The 17,475-nt window shown below is 38.9% G+C and overlaps 1 protein-coding gene across 1 annotated transcript; it reads left to right on the forward strand.

Moving 5' to 3' along the window:
* Positions 1-445: 445 nt before the first annotated feature.
* kcnk18 (potassium channel, subfamily K, member 18) lies at positions 446-17,083 on the forward strand. The gene is made up of 3 exons (XM_053332673.1): positions 446-668; positions 964-1,107; positions 16,248-17,083. Exons 1-3 carry the CDS (start codon positions 446-448, stop codon positions 17,081-17,083), a joined length of 1,203 nt encoding a protein of 400 aa, XP_053188648.1.
* The last annotated feature ends 392 nt before the right edge of the window (positions 17,084-17,475 follow it).

The raw sequence follows: 17,475 nt of genomic DNA on the forward strand, positions 1-17,475 counted from the left end.
ACTGACTACTTATATTTGTAGGCTAATATATTGTAGGTCACTTTGTATAGGTCTACAGTATTAATTGAATTCAGTACTAAGTAATAATCCTTCTATTAGAAATGCTGGTTCACAAATGATCAATATTGGTTGAGATGATTGTTTTCCGGTGTGGTGTGCAAGCTTGTGAAGGCTCTCTGTCTGTCATGCTCTTACAGGACCTCAGCCAGCCAGAGAAGGGAATAACACACTAAAGTCAATAAGTGATCTCCCTGGAGGCTTCATTTCAGTGTCTGTAATGCGTGTATGTGGATGGTGTGGTGCGTTTACTAGCTCAGCAGCATCTGCGCACATTTCTGGAGCATCGGGCCAAGCTGACGGACGCACAGAGAGACAGAGCGTCTTGCTCACACGGACTGCAGGAGCTGTACGGCGGAGGAAGGGAAGAGAAAGAGGAGGAGAGAAGATGCCTTTGATCTTTTCTAACAGAATATGTGAAGAGGCGAGAAAATGGGCAGCGCATTCTTGGAGGCTTTTGCCACACCTGATGCTGTGTCTGTCTCTGGTTGCTTACGCAGCGCTGGGTGCGCTCATGTTCCGGCACATAGAAGGAGGCAACGTGTCCACCACGCAGCCGGAGTATCATGACTTCTTGGGAAAGATTGTCGATAGGGTGCAGAATCGCACCAGTGAGTGATCACAAATACTTTCAATAACTTATTTAGTATGTGGAGCCATTATATCAATGTGGTACTAAACTTCAGTAACTCATTTAGGCCTCTGTTAACATATGGACTTAAAATGGTTGCTGAGGTTTTTTTGGTATGTTTTCCTTCCATTCTAATGCTGAAACAATGTGAACTCTAATATAGCCTCTAACAACGTGCATATGTGTCTGTCACAGTCCGCTCATGTCCAAGAGTTCATCAGCTGACATGTTAAAGTGATAAAGATGGCTCATTGGTGTGTTCTCTTTACTTTTAGATAACGAATCCTACACAAATCAAGACATAGTGAAAGAAGTGGAGAATGACATGTTGGAGTTCAAGTCAATCTGGTTCCAGAGACCTGAGAGATGGACCTTTTCTGGCTCCTTGTTCTTCTGCTGCACCGTGTTCACTACTGTTGGTAAGTGATTGGGGATTATGATCCAGAAAGATGATCCTGATATGATAATCAAAACGTGAACAATTAAAGTTCTGGTGGCTCTTGAAGAATGCTTTCACTCAAATAAGATGATAGAGACAATTAAACTTTCTTTAAAATTCTTCTTTTTTTTTAGAAAATGCGAAAATCAACTAAAATTTGAGAAAATAAAAGCTCACACAGTCAAATATGACTGACTTATTTGTTTATTCCTACTTATTTGTTTTTCAACAGCTCATATGTACATGAATTTGCTCAGTGCTATTGATTATATTAACATGATACAAGTTTTGTAAAAATATATATATATATATATATATATAAGCTGTGTGTGTTTTTCCATCAGGCAACACACTGCAGGCATTTAGTGTGGTTGGAAGGATAACTAAAAAAAATAAAATGAATAAGTCATGAGGTTATGGTGAGGTGTGGTCCATGCAGACATCATCTGGCCCATCAAACACACAGTAAAGTTTCTTGTCAAGCCCTTCAAGGATAACTCCTTAAAATCTAAAAATAAGGATAAACTCTTATTTTGTACAGTAGGTGTGGCCGTTGGTTGTAGGCTGTTGGTTAGTATGCTGGGATCTGTGAATGAAGGCAAAGTTATTAATAATGCATGATTGTTTTAATCTGAGTCTTTCTCGTCTATTTATTCCCACATCTCAGCAGTTAACATGCAGAGTAGAATATTAATCAAATAATGAAAGGAGTTGTTGTACACTAACAGAGCTAACCGTGCTTTACAAAGGCACAGCAGTGCTTGGAGTTAAATGCTGATATCATAATCTAAACATGTTCATAATGACTATGCAAATATGTTAATGCATTGCAAATATAATGTTTACTATGTTCACCATCTTAGTTTAGCATGTTAGCAGGCTAACAATTGTAAGGTAAAGCTGAGTACTGGACAGATTGATGGCACTAGAACAAAAGTCAGTTATTACAATTCATTTGAGAGGGAAATGTAAGCCTGTAATACATTTCATGGCAAATCCTGAGGTAGATGCAAGATATTTACTGAAAATAACAATTTCCAGTCTCATGATGGTGCTAGAGGAAGAGAGTTTGTAGTGAATCACAAAAAGCCTGGTAAGTTAACAGGCCAATGAGACTGTTAACTTACCAGATTTGTTTAACTTACTCTAAAGAGACTATGCTCCTATTTCTTTCATATAACATATTTTATTATTTTCCTATGTGCAATGGATTTATCATGTGGATTGATTTATATTTGCTATATTTAAATGAGGGATATCTGCTTAGAATATAGAGCCGCCTCTGTCTTTTAAAATCTATGGTTGATGCATCACTATTGTGCTCTGGAGGTCTTATCTATGTTTTTATTTACAACTGTTTCTCTATTTTTTCAAACCTTATTTTCAAATATGGGTTATAGTATTACCGTTTTGCATTTTCGTATTTATGTATATAGATTTTTCTTTTTTTTTTCTTTTTTTTCTTTATACATTATAATGTTTGTACCTGGATGCACACCTGTTAAGTATTAAGTGGGATTGAGACATCATGTGACTGTCAGGTGACCATGGACTATTAAGATGACAATGTTTTAGTTGGTTTTTAGTTGCAACCATTAGCCTAATGATGTCTCAGTCTCTGCTGACATCATGTAAACACCTGATGACAAAGCTTCTTTAAAGCTGTTATAATCAATATTTTTATTTTATATGAAGAATGTCTGAGTGTGCGTAAAAAGAAAAGTATAAACACACAGAGAATTCAGGTTCAGGATACTTTATTTGTACTCGGTAGATTTGGTTTGCAGTAGACAACAAGGACATCTGGACACACATTTTACAGACCATACAAACAATAGATAGGCATGATAAAAGTGCTCAAGGCTCCAATAATCAGGACTTAAAAAAAGAGAAAAATAACAATAAAAAAACATTTAAAATAACTGGAATAAATAAAGTAAAATGTAGGCAAAAAGAAAGTTCTGGCCTTCAACTTTACTGTTCTGCTTCACTCACATTAACTTTGTGTCCGACAGCAGCTGCAGCCAGCTGTTTTCAGTAATGAAGCTCTAATAAACCCACTGTACATAACCTGCCAGCACCAAACAGCAGACAGACAAAGATAGAGACTGGCTGATGAACAAAGTGGAGCATTTAGCAGCTAATAAATCAAGTATATCCCTCAGCAGTTGGTGGAGGATCAAAACAGAGCGAGGAGGAGAGTGAATACTGGAGTAACATTCATCAGGTGGTCAAACAGGGTTGTTTTTTTTAAGTAACCCTCTGTTGTTATACATCTCTACCTGATCTGTGCTACAGCTGATCCAGTTCTGCCTACAATAGGTACTGAATTCAAAGTGGGCATGGTTTAATGTCTCTAATGCTACTGCCTCTTCCATGTGCATATTTTGATTCATATTTTTCTAATTTACTGTCATGTGTTTTATAAGTTAACAGGCTGTATATGCAAATATGAATCACCAGACAGGACCCAGATAGCATGCGAATGTGGGCCACTTGAGGCAATGATCCGGCACTGTAGGCATTCTTCTGGCCCGCACAAAACAGACGTGAACCTAAACTGGCCCATGTAGTAAATGCTACATTTGGGCCAAATATCACAAAACGAATATGGCCCATCTTTGGCCGAAATATGGCAAGTATGGCAATGACTAATCCGGATGTGAGCCTAAAGAGGCCCACATATAAGGAAACATACTTGGCCCACCTTTGTTGAAACATATTTGGGCCAGTCTTGGCCGAACTGGTTTATTTGGTGTGTTTTTGGTTGACATCTGGCATTGTGATGGCTTGGTTATGGCCCACTTTTGGCAAACATGAGCGGACCGCCCAAGTGCCATCATTCCATGCTGTATGTGGGCCGGATGGACATGTCAGGTGTGGGCCAGATATGAAACAAAAGAATTTTGCTATCTGGGGAAGGATCTAGAATCTGCCTGGCGCCACTTTTTGTCAACATGGTTGTTAAATAGCCTGCATATTCATCATAAATGGTCAAATTCAGCCAAAAGCTATGATCCTTAGTGTTTATTGTACAATTTATCATTCATCATCAGAACTGAACCTGACGCTTTGGTTAAACTTATGAGTAACATGGAAGGAGTGAATTGGCTTAGCTCCTTTAAAAATACACAAACACTGGTATCATTTGCTGTGAAACTAATGGAGTGGTTGACTCATCAAAAACTATTTGTCAGCATGGGCTACACAGTACTGCAGTTGTTATACTTTCTTACTTTCTTCTTATACTATTTCTATAATATATTTCTATTTTTATATACTTTCTACAGGCAATATTTGTTTAACATTTTTAAAATATAGTCAAAATGCAATAAATTTGGCAAAAATGGATGAGCATAGTTCACATTGTGAGGAAGCTGTGATCTTTATGCAGAGCTCTTTCATTCAGCACGACTGATCAGCTGTTGCCAACTTAGCTCTTTCTTTCTATATTTAGCGTCTTTTAAGACCCAGTAGTGATGAAGGGAGTATTTTGGAGTATTGGCAACTCCCTTCTTAGTTAATGTTCTCTCTTGTGTGTGTGTGTGTGTGTGTGTGTGTGTGTGTGTGTGTGTGTGTGTGTGTGTGTGTGTGTGTGTGTATGTGTGTGTGTGTATGTGTGTGTGTGTGTGTGTGTGTGTGTGTGTGTGTAGAACAGCACAGCAGCATCCTTAGTCAACCAATCATCAGCCAAACAGAAATATGAATGAGCTGTGAATGTCAAAAATAAACAATGTTTTTATTCTAAACAATTTCACTATTTAAGTTTTATTTATTGGTTTGAATAGTTTACAATATTAGAAATGATTCCAGTGTTCCGGTTTAGTTTCAGTTCATTATGTGAAACACCCTGAGGTTACAGTCCAGCCTTTCAAAATAAGTGTATGTGACATTGAAGGTTTATTATTCTTTTCCATTAGAAGTCTCTCTGTATTGTGGTCTGTGCTACTTGTGGTTTGGTGCTCTTTGGTACTAATGACTGCTCAGTGAAAGTGCTTGCTGCAAAATGATTGTGACTCAGTGTGTGTGTAACAAGCAGTCAGCCATGTGTATACATGTGGTGGGGATCTGGGTTAGCTCATATTAATACTGTACAGTACACTTGACAACCATTGGAAATTGTACTTATTTTCCTACTAAACCAAACCTGTAACCATGTAACTGAGGGGGGAGGCTGGGCAACCATTCAGTCTGAACATCCTTAGAATTGATCTGGCAATATCTATGAGCTTATGAATTGCTAGTGCTGGGTATCGGTACTCGATTACTTTAAGATATCGACCAAAATGAATTAATACCAAGTAGTATGGAAACGTCTCCCGTCAAACGATACCTGCTTGGATTGGATTGTCATTTTTTAAACGATACCCAGCCCTATGAATTGCTGCTAATAGTGGTTTCTTCTGTTGAATGAATCAATATTGTTTCAAGTCACAACAACAAGCTTGTTCAAATATACTGACTCCAAACAAAACTTGAAACTTAAATGAGGTGTGGATCAGTTTACACTAAATAGAACACAAGGAGCAATAATATCATTAATATTCTGTTTCATCTACAGTCTTATGGATCTCAATAGTCAACTGAAACTTTACTGTTCTGATGTGTTGAGTAGCTGTCCCATAGGAACCATATCGAAATCTGACTAATACTTGGTAATTGGTCATATAAGGGTTAGGGTTAGGGTTAAAGAAAAGGTCAGAGAGTCTAGAAAACATTAAGATTTATCATATACCAACTATAAATATTCACCGAAATGTATGTGGTGTGCTATACTTTTCAGTACCTAGGGGACATTTGCCCTGATGGTGGATATGAGGTTAAGAGATCACAATTCATTAAAAATCATCTAGAATTATTCATACAAGATGTCATGCCAATGTGACCAATGGTTGTTGACCTTCTTTGTTCTAGACCAAGAACATATGGCCGGCGTTCACACTACAAGCCAAAATCCAATTTTTAGCCAATCTAGATTGGAACCAGATGGGTCTTATGAAGTCTGAACAGTCATAAATCACATTAAATCACAGATGTGTCTGAGTCTGAACAGCTGCAAACACTCAAATCGGATTTGACTGCCCGTGACATCTCTCTACATCTCTACGCTACGTCACTCTATGCGACACCAGACTCACGCTTATTCCAGTTGTTGTTGCTAGCTGATATCAATGGAGGCAACGGAGGACCAAAACCATATTCTTAATCTTTGGGGAGATGGCTCCATTCAAGCGAAGCTTGAGGGTTTGTTGTTGCTGTTGCTGTCGCAATTATATGACATCACACAATACATGCTAGATCACACCTCCACTCCGACGACGTTGCCACAGCAACTTGTCAGATTGGTCATTAATGTGGCCCAGTCTGAACAGAGCCAAATCCAATTTGGACACTTGCTAAAAACAGTGTGGACAGTCAGATTTGAATCAGATTTGCCTACAGTGTGAACGCAGCCATAGATTACTTTGTGCAGTTCAGACGTGTGATTAGTGCATTCATTACTGAGTAGCAGACTAACAAGCTAAGGTCCTAATAAAGGATTCAGGGTGCCTTTTTTTGTAAAGGTTGTCACATGTGGCTCATTATCAGCAGACAGCTGCTTTGGGATGGTTGGAATATGTGAGGACTGACAGACATTTGGTTTGTGTATGATACTCCCTGTGGGGCTCACAGTGTATCAGAAGGTATGTCTTGTTGGTACGCTTTGAGAGTGCTCTAAAATGAATCAGAAACCAACTGGAGTCCAGCTTTAATTGGTTTTTACATGTATGTGAAACAACCCACATATCACACAAGTAGGGAAGCAGCTTAAATAGCCTCCATATCACCATCCATATGTCACTCTCTGTACTTGACCTGCTTGAATTCATGTTACTAGGGGACCAGTAGTAATAAACACATGGTTTTTGAAGTAATATTGGTCTGGTAATAGGCACAATGACGACACAGTATGTAGGAGTTGAACGCTTGCTTTACTGTTGCTACAGGGCTCTGTATACAGTTGGTGTTACACTGACCAAGGTCCGGGTTGCGCGCTGCGCTCATATGCAGTAGTTCCTACACACATATTACATATCACTACAGTTTTAACCATCTATACGTTTTAAAGCTATTGTCCTCTTACATTTTAATTACAGCTGATCACAGAGGTTGAGTTTTTAGAGATTTTTGACTGCAGATACGTGAAAATTATATACATTTATTTCTTAACCACGATATGATGTTGAAAAGCCTTTCAACTAAATGAGAAAAGTATCTGAAAATCAATCATATCCTCATCTTTGTCTTCTTGGAAGATGACAACATTAGTCCATGTATTTCTATTGGTGCTGCAGATCAGTGTGTCTGGTCAAAGCTTTGTTCCAGAACAACTACAGGGCACACTACCATGACATGTAGTGGTTATGGATATTTATCTTCTCTTAGAGGATGTTTGGTATGAATGTTTTCTCCTGAACTTACTTTTATTATCATCATGTTCAATGTTCTGCTTGTACATTAGCAATGTCAAATTTACATGGACATGCCATTCAATTTGTTGCATTCATATTGCAGGAGGATGAACTCTTTCCACATGCTGTGTTTCCTGATACAGTTTTCGTATTCAGCAAAGTTTAGCTATATTCTCCAGTGAATTCTGGAGTCTAAATGTTGTTTCAACATCTTTTCTGCATATTTATTATTTTTGTTTTAGATAAATGACAAACTGCATTAAATCTAAAAATACTGGAATCAGCCTGTAAACTGCCCTCGGTATCTTAGTAAAACTGCTTAACTCCTAAAGTTTCAAGGAAATGAATCTTGCACATTACCTAAGCTCAGCAGTAGTGTGAGGGTATAACCCTATTTATTATAGTGACCCCATGACCTTTTATCTAGCGCCACTCTCAGGACAAACTGTCATATTTCTAGTTCACTACTGTCAATGCTCTAAGAATAGTAAGTCATCTGTGTGATCTGTTCCATATTCTAGCATTGTGAGCCTCCAGAGGCCCCAGAGGTACTATTTAAGATATAAGAGCAACCCATTAGACTAATAACACCCTTTAGCTTACTGGCATTTGCATTAGCTCAAAGCACCACTGAGCCACTAGTGCTGAAGACTCATGTTTAACTTCTGAATGATCAGTCACTACTGATCTGTGAAATAAACCATTCTTTTCTACTTATACAAACTGGTGTTTTTATCGTGAAATGATTTGGTGTGTAAGAATGTGGCGATGATACATTAGTACAGTAAGTCTGTCACTTCTGATACATGATAAGTGGTTAAGAGAAGCCGGCTAATGGCTAATGGCTAATGGCTGAGTAGCAACAGGAAGCCCACAACTCACTGAAGCGAAGGCACTCTCAGAGGAGAATGCTATTTACACCACCACAAAAAGCCTATTAGAGGTTGGAATACACTGTCTTCTCTGCTGTCTTGTTAGTCCTGAACTTAATTCATTTCTCTAGAAGCAGCATAATGTGGGTTTACATCATATGGCTCCACTGTTGCCAAATTTTGAAGTTGATCATCAACAATTGACTCCCATTTAGAGCACATTTATTGGAAATTAATGTTTTACCTTTTTAAATTTAACCCTAACCCTAACCTTTTTTTTGGGGGGGGGGGGGGGGGGGATCCCAAAAAAACAACATTTCCTGATTGGTTATAAGCACACCCAAATGGAATCTGCAGACTTTTTAAGAGTTTTCAACGATGATCCAGAATGAAAACCTGTGGAATTCTGCAGAATGTTTTTTTTTGCTTGTAACGTGATAGAAAATATTCATTTAAGATAAGAAAGATAGTTTTCAGTGAATTAGAGCTCAGTCACATTGTTCTGGGAATGAAAACAAAGTTTTTGCCCACTGATAACAAAACACATATCTCTTCCTGTCTTTGTTAACTACTATGACTCACAAATAGTGAAGTATGATTTTATATGTCCAGTGTGTTCAGCTACTTACACAAAGCCATGTTTGATTGGTTGAACTTTTCTAAATGACACATTAGGAGCAAACATTTGAAACTATTTTACAGGAAAAAGATGTAATAATGTAAAAATACAGATTTTACGACATCTTTGGCATATAATAAGAGATAAATAAGCAGTGACACAGGATTCAAAGTGGGAAAAAGTCACTTTCATGTCACTGGGTCTTTACATTTTGAGTTTTACAAGTAGCATCTTTATTGGTGTAAAATTTGCGTAAATCTGTAAAAAATCTGCGGAATTGTTATTGGAATTCTGGCACGCAGATTCCGTGGGGACCTGATTATAAGGAATGTAGAATAGGAACTCTGTTACTGTTAGAGATTGTAATTATGCAGCCCATACATCAATGGAGAGAGTAGACAGGAGTCCAGGATGTCTTGCATTGAAAAGGTTTATTTACTTGATCAAGGAGAAGTGAATGAATGATCAGTACACGTTACATGCCCTGATGCTTCCTTCAATTCTGAAGTTTCTCTCCTCCGGGGATAGACTTTAAACCACACAGATAATGCCCAAGGTTGAGCCATGCCCAAATATGGGCAGATCCAACACATCTACAGTATACAGAATTTAGTCTACTGGTCTATAGACAGAACATTGCTTAGACTCACTCAGGTCCTTTGTCCTACATCCAACACTATATCAAACCTCTGACTCCAATTGCCTCTACCTCATTCAGGGACAACAGTCAAACACATATCTGACCTCGGCTGCTATAGCAACACTATCAGAATGCCTCTTGTTTTCCCCAAAAGGAGCAGACTCACTGCTTACCACTATCTCAAGGGGAGACAGTGTCTAACCCTATCATTTGGTGAGGCCTTGCTATGACAGCAAAGCCTAGTTTGACCCAGTGCATATTAATGATGGAAAATTCCATAACAGTTACATTTTTGTATATATTTTATCTATTTTATTTTTTTATTTTTTTTAAATCAAAATATGTATAAGCATTCATTTGTGTTTATAATGTATATAGACAGTATATGCATGGAGGTTGACATATTCTCCATACTATGGGACAAAGGATAATTTTGGTTTATTACAATATGGGTCTGTTATGATTATAATGTAGAAAAAAAGTTTTGTTTTATATGTCATGTTTGCACTTTGTACACCTGAAAACAATGTGAGTGGGATTGGCACATCATGTGACTCTGGTGACCTGGGCCTTTTGTGGATTTAAGATGGAGACTATCTAGTTGAGTTTTAGTCTGAAGAAGAGCATTAAGCTTGAAACGCCACACTGGTGATATACCCTATTAAATCTACCTGAACTGGGAGCTGCATTGTGCTGACTCTTTTCTTGCTTCTTGTGATTACATTGTACTCATCAAAATAATTGCTGAGTTCTAGGAACATGGGGACATTGCTACAAGAAACATGAGCAGTCAGACAATCAGACATGTAAATATGAATTAGAAAACATAAGAGAGCGATCTTGTAATGTCTGTAATAATCCCTCATTAAACAGAAAAACAGTGTGCACAAGTACAGCCAGTACATGAGTCACAGTTGAAGTATGAAGTGGGTCTGTGAACTGTGGTGGAGTCAGTTTATAATAATTTTATAATTCGCTTTCATTCAGTCTTCCAAATAAGTTTTGCAGACACTACAACTGTCTTGTGTTAAACATGTTTCTTGACCCACTTGGCATTAGCAGATGTGAAGTATTAACTTGGTGAATACAATTTTGTTATTATGGGAATTAGCCTTAAATGTAAATGTTTGTTTTGATAAGCCCCATCTAGAAGTGTCAAAGCCCAATCCTCCACACAGAGACAAAGAGCTCAATATAAAGAAAGAAATAGAGATTTAACTACAGGGTGGACAAAGAACAACATAACAAATAAAACAAATCTAACTGGGAAGTAATGAATATAACCTAATGACAATAATTTACCTCCCTAACTAACATAAACATGATAAAAAAAAAGCTTAACAAAAACTGGCAATCCATTTATATTGGGTTCATACTGTAGGAAGGGAATAAAACAATGACTAAGTAAGGTAGGAAGTGTGGCCAGCTGATTGAAGAGTGATGTTTCTGTGCAGATCATATAGCAGACTTCCTATTGAAGCAGCTGAAGCTGGAAGCTGATCCATCAATCATACACAAACACACCTGACACATCCAGTTTTTTTTTTTCTCAAATATATTTTTATTAATTTTCTCACAATAACAAATGCATGTACAAAATATCCCATCCCTGCCCTTACCCTCCCACGCAACTTAACAGGCTAATATGCGGTGACATTCAAATACATTAATCAATTGTTCTTCATTCCTGGAGTGATAGAGGTAGTAGCTGGAAGTCAGGTTCAGTTTGAGGAGAAAAGGATGGGCAGCATAAAACACACAACAATATGCACTTCAATACTATTTCAACAAGTAGGCATCTCCATACATATTTAAATATGCATACACATACCAGAAAGACGGTAAATAATAACAAAGAAAAAGTGTTAATGATACAAATATAGGTGGTTATGATATCACATATGTGGGGTTATTGACATAGAGACATGCTGAAAGCCACTAGCGGGTCTGGAAACCATCAAAGTGTTTCAAAAAAGGTCCTCACACCTTCTCAAACTTTTCTTTGGAGTTATGTATAGAGTAGTGTATTTTTTCGAGATTTAGGCACGACATAACCTCCAACACCCACTGCGCATGGGTGGCCGGGGCAGCATCCTTCCATTTCATAGACATATTCAGATCCTCCTCCCAAGCTGTTTTAATTTTTACTAGGGGGGCTTGCCTTACACTTAGTAGTTTACCATATATGACTGATATTAACCTTTTGTGTGATGGCTGCAGACAAAGAAGCGAGTCAGCAATATTCAAATCGGGTTGTACAGGGAATTTTGGTATCTGGCAGCGAATAAAGTCTCTTATTTGTAAATACCTGAAAAAATGGGAATTTGGGAGGTTGAATTTTCTCATTAGTTGTTCAAATGATGCACACATATTATCAATCTAGAGATCTTTAAAGCGACAAATACCTAGTCTTTGCCATTCTTGAAATTTTGGGTCTAGTAAGGAAGGTTGGAAGAGATGATTAGTTGTGATGGGGCTGGAGAGGCAAAAATCAAGAAGGCCAAAATGTCTCCTGAACTGAGCCCACACTCTCAGCGTGTGGCGGACAACGGGGTTATCTATGAGTGTGGTTGATGAGAAAGGGAGTGAAGAAGAAGTGCGGGAATGGAGATGTTTTTGGCAGAGTCTACCTCCATTGTCACCCATAGAGGACAGTCAGATCTGCTGTGAAAGTGGGACCAGAAGGTTAGACATCGAATGTTGGCTGCCCAGTAATAGAAACGAAAGTTGGGCAGTGCCATGCCGCCATCTTTTTTAGATTTTTGGAGGTGTGTCTTATGTAGTCGAGGCGACTTGCCCTTCCAAATGTAGGATGAGATGACAGAGTCTAGAGAGTCAAAAAATGATTTAGGAACGAATGTTGGCACAGATTGAAAAGTATATAAAAATTTTGGTAGAATATTCATTTTTATCGAATTAATTCGACCTGCCAAGGATGTTGAAAGAGGTGACCATTGCGATAGACAACGTCTTGTGTGATTTAGCAGAGTAAGAAAGTTTTCTTTGAAAAGGTGCATATGTTTTTTGTTACAGCAATGCCAAGGTAAGTGAATTTGTTTTCCACAATCTTAAAAGGAAAGTTGGTGTATGCCACTGCTGACGTCCCCTCACTGACGACAAAGAGTTCAGACTTATTCAGATTTAGTTTGTAGCCTGAGAACTGGCCAAAACCATTCAGTAAATCCAGCAGGGCAGGTATTGAGATATCTGAATGCGAAATGAAACATAAAAGGTCGTCAGCATACAGAGACACCCTATGTTCAACACCATACCGCCATATACCATAAATCTTCTCACAGTTGCGTATCGCTATTGCTAAGGGCTCAATGGCCAGATCAAATAGAAGCGGGCTTAGAGGGCACCCTTGTCGGGTTCCACGACTGAGGGTAAACGGTTGTGAAAGCTGAGAGTTGGTCAGGACAGACGCGACAGGACATGAATATAAAAGTTTTATCCAAGTGATAAAACCAGGACCAAAGCCAAATCTTTCCAACGTCGCGAATAAATATGTCCACTCAACACGGTCGAATGCCTTCTCTGCGTCCAGAGAGAGGACACATTCAGGAGCCCCACTGGAGGGAGAGTACAGAATATCAAACAAACGACGTGTGTTGAAATATGAGTGTCGGTTTTTGACAAAGCCAGTTTGATCATCTGATATAAGTGATGGTAGTATGCTTTCCAATCTACGGGCCAGAACTTTAGCTAGGATTTTGGTGTCAACATTTAAAAGAGATATTGGCCTATACGAGAAGCACTCAGTAGGGTCTTTGTCCTTTTTGGCAATAAGTGTGATGCGCGCCTCGTAGAATGAGGATGGGAGGTTACCTTGTTTGAATGAATCAGATAAAACTACACTTAAGTGAGATGAAAGGAGAGGGGAGAATGCCCTAAAAAATTCTGCTGGAAACCCGTCAGGCCCAGGGGATTTACCAGATTGCAAACAGAGAATAGCTGCAGCAACCTCCTCCTTCGTTATAGGTTCCTCTAATTTCAATTTAGTGTCAGTAGAAAGTGTAGGGATATTGAGGCCACTTAAAAAAATCATTCATTGATTGAGCGTTAGCAAATTCAGAGGTATATAGTTTGGAATAGTAGGTCCTGAATGTGTCATTAATCTTCACATGGTCTGAAGTGATTGTCCCATCCCCCATTTGAATTCTCGTGATATGCCCTTTTGTTCTAAGTCCTCTCAGTTGATTAGCAAGCAATTTCCCTGCTTTGTCACCATAGATGTAAAACAGACTCTTATTTCGCAAAAGTTGACGTTCTATTTGGTATGTTGAAGCCAGATTAAATTTAGTTTGAAGCTCAACTCGCTTATTGTAGAGATCAGGATCTTTAATGAGAGAGTATTTATGATCTATTTCCTTAATTTGCTTGGCCAATTCTAAACGTTCTTGCTGGGCCTTCCTCCTCATATTTGCAGTGAAAGAAATTATTTGTCCTCTGAGGTATGCCTTAAAAGCATCACAGACTACTAAGGAGGATACATCAGGAGTGGCATTCAGCTGGAAGAAGAGAGATATGTGTTCCTTTATAAATTTCACAAATTCATCATTTGAAAGCAGGGTTGAATTAAAACGCCAGTGCTTTTTAATTTGAGGAAGGTTAGGTAAAGCCAGGGATAGTACGACAGGGGCGTGGTCTGAGATCACTATTCTGTGGCTGGTCTGTTTTTAGTTTACCTAGGAGTTATATTTGATCAGGATCTGTCCTTTATTTCCCACATAAAACAAATTTCAAGGACTGCCTTCTTTCATCTGCGTAATATTGCAAAAATCACACACATCCTGTCTCAAAATGATGCTGAAAAACTAGTCCATGCATACTTCTAGGCTGGACTACAGTAATTCATTATTATCAGGCTGTCCTAGAATGCAGCTGCTCGTGTTCCGACAAAAACCAGAAAGAGAGATCATATTACTCCCATTTTAGCTTTACTGCATTGGCTTCCTGTAAAATCTAGAATATAATTTACAATCCTTCTCCTCACCTTCAAAGCTCTTAATGGTCAGACTCCATCATATCTTAAATAACTGATAGTACCTTATGTACCTACTAGAACACTGCACTCCCAGCATGCAGGTCTACTTGTGGTTCCTAGTATCTCTAAAAGTAGAACAGGAGGCAGAGCCTTCAGCTATCAGGCTCCTCTCCTGTGGAACCATCTTCCAGATTTGGTCCGGGGGGCAGACACCCTCCCTACGTTTAAGAGTAGGTTTAAAACTTTCCTTTTTGATAAAGCTTATAGTTAGGGCTCTTTGAGCTCTTAGCTTAAGCTGCTATAGGCTTAGACTGCCGGGGGACCCCCATGATGCACTGAGCTCCTCTCTCCTCCTCCCTCTCTCTCTCTATCCATCCATCTATATCCATTAACATTCATGTACTATTAATGCATTCAATAACATAACTTCTTCCCCGGAGTTGTCTGTGCTTTCTGGTCTCACAGGTAATCTGGGCCTATAGACGTCCGGATGACGGATTCCAGTCCCAGACCTTCTAGCTTCATTGTTGATTTTCATTGTGCTTCTCTCCTCTATCCTTCCTCTCTCTCCTCTCAACCCCAACTGGTCGAGGCCGCCCACTCTGAGTCTGGTTCTGAGGTTTCTTCCTGTTAAAAGGGAGTTTTTTCTTGCCACTGTTGCTCATGTGGGAATGTTGGGTCTCTTTAAAGTTAAAACCTGAAGAGTTCGGTTTAGAACCTGCTCTATGTGTAAAGTGCCTTGAGATAACTCTGTTGTGATTTGGCGCTATACAAATAAAGATTGATTGATTGATTGATTGATTGATTGATTGATTGATGTCTACCAATTACTGACCACTTCTTAGATCACTTCCATGACAGTTTAAGGCCAGAAGTGAGATTTAATTGCAAATGTCCCCATTGTGGGACTAATAAAGTAATATCTTATCTTATCTTATCTTAACACTGGTTTAACTTTTGAATTGATGTTAAAATCCCATATTTACTATCATAACTTCCTGTGGCTGGTCTGTTTTTACTTTCACAATACAAACAAACTGTATTAAAGTTTGTTTGGAAGAGGCTGATTGATTTGCAGCATTCGCAACAGCCCAAATAAACGGAACCAACTGCACCAGTGTAAGTTTAAACTGAAATAAAACAAGTTGAGTGGGAAAGTCCTTAAATCATGTTTTTCATGCTATGAATTTAGACTAAACTGGATATTTGGACTTTACCATATATATACATAGTTGTCAAATGCCTCAAATCTTGATCAAGTGAGCATGTAATCAATGGAGGACTGCTTTAGGGAATTGATGGTCAATATTTTCAGAATTTGACACTTTATGGAATCACAAATTATTAAATTTTGGTAGAAGCATGCCTGAAGCCATGGTTAAAATGCAACTCAGTATCATAGGTAGTATGTTACATCAACATTTATGCGAAAGTTGTGGTTAGCAGTATATGCAGTTTGAATATTTCCCTGATTTGAGCAGGACACATAATCTTATAGTTGCTCCCTCTTCATAGCACTAAAGTGTCCATTTTCTCCTTTGTTGTTGTAGGGTATGGAGAGATCTATCCGGTTACCCTGCCTGGTAAGGTGGTGTGTATCTTGTATGCCATGGTGGGCATCCCCCTCATGCTTCTTGTCATCCTTGATGTTGGCGATTTCCTTGCTGTGATGATGACCAGAACCTACATCCGCACTCACTCCTTCTGCAAAAACCTCCGCTCTCGCACCTGGTCACCATGGAAGGCTAAGAAGAGAGCAGAGGACTCGAGCCACCGGGCCCTGGAAGACGGTACTTTTGTTTTCAGCCACAATATTGTGGTTCGTGAACCCCTCGACATCCGGCAGGTGATGCATAGCCAGGCGGCTGTGAGGCACAAGTCCATCCAGCTCCAAAACAACAAAGAGATCTTTGAGAAGATTCTCGCCAGGGAGAATTTACTTAGAAAGGGCCCGCTGCTCAGGAGCATCTCCTGCCCAGAACTAGACCGCTTGCCCCGACCGATCAAAGGATACACCATGTGGGATTTCACAGGGTTAGGAGATAATATGGAAATGCTGGACGTACCATTTGTATTGATTCTGCTGATTGTGTTTGCTTACATATTGTTTGGAGGTTTGATTCTTCCGTTGTGGGAAACAGAATTCAAGGACTTTGACCCCTACTACTTCTGTTTCATCACACTCACTACCATCGGTTTTGGCGACATTGTACCCAATCATCCAAATTATTTCATGCTTACCTCACTCTTCATCATTGTTGGTATGGCCATCATGTCCATGGCTTTCAAGCTGGGCCAAACACGAATTGTAAGTTGCTACCGCCAGTGCATCAAATACATCAGCAGAGGAAACATAGACACTTTCACAAATGAAAAGAACAAGTAAGTCATCAGTGGCTTTTCTGACTCATGTCCAAGAGTCGTAGAAACTCAAAGTCCTACCTTTGAAACAGGCTTAAAAGGAGACTTATTCAGTGCATTGTTTGTGCTGGCTGTTCCGTTATAAGCATGAGCAAAATAAAAAGTGTGCATGTGCCAAATGCTTTTACCTAGTTGAGGTGGGATGTAATTCATGTCTGCATTGTGATCAGATCTCAATATGGAAATGAGCAAAGAAGAGTTGGTGGAAAACACATTGCATTTCAGGTCAAGAAAACTGGAGCCACAAATGGTCATCATTCAAAGACTTCTAGCTGGTGCATCTACTTGTAGTTTTTGCTTTAGCTAGCAAAGGTGGACCTAGATGACCTGTCAACTTAATGGAACATTTGTTTTCTT

This window comes from Scomber japonicus, chromosome 14, assembly GCF_027409825.1.
Source record: "Scomber japonicus isolate fScoJap1 chromosome 14, fScoJap1.pri, whole genome shotgun sequence".
Taxonomy (NCBI): domain Eukaryota; kingdom Metazoa; phylum Chordata; class Actinopteri; order Scombriformes; family Scombridae; genus Scomber; species Scomber japonicus.

Coding starts and splice junctions, on each gene's coding strand:
- kcnk18 (XM_053332673.1), top strand. CDS start 446: ATGCCTTTGATCTTTTCTAACAGAATATGTGAAGAGGCGAGAAAATGG. Junction 669..963: donor TAGGGTGCAGAATCGCACCA/GTGAGTGATCAC, acceptor CTTTACTTTTAG/ATAACGAATCCTACACAAAT. Junction 1,108..16,247: donor CACCGTGTTCACTACTGTTG/GTAAGTGATTGG, acceptor TTGTTGTTGTAG/GGTATGGAGAGATCTATCCG.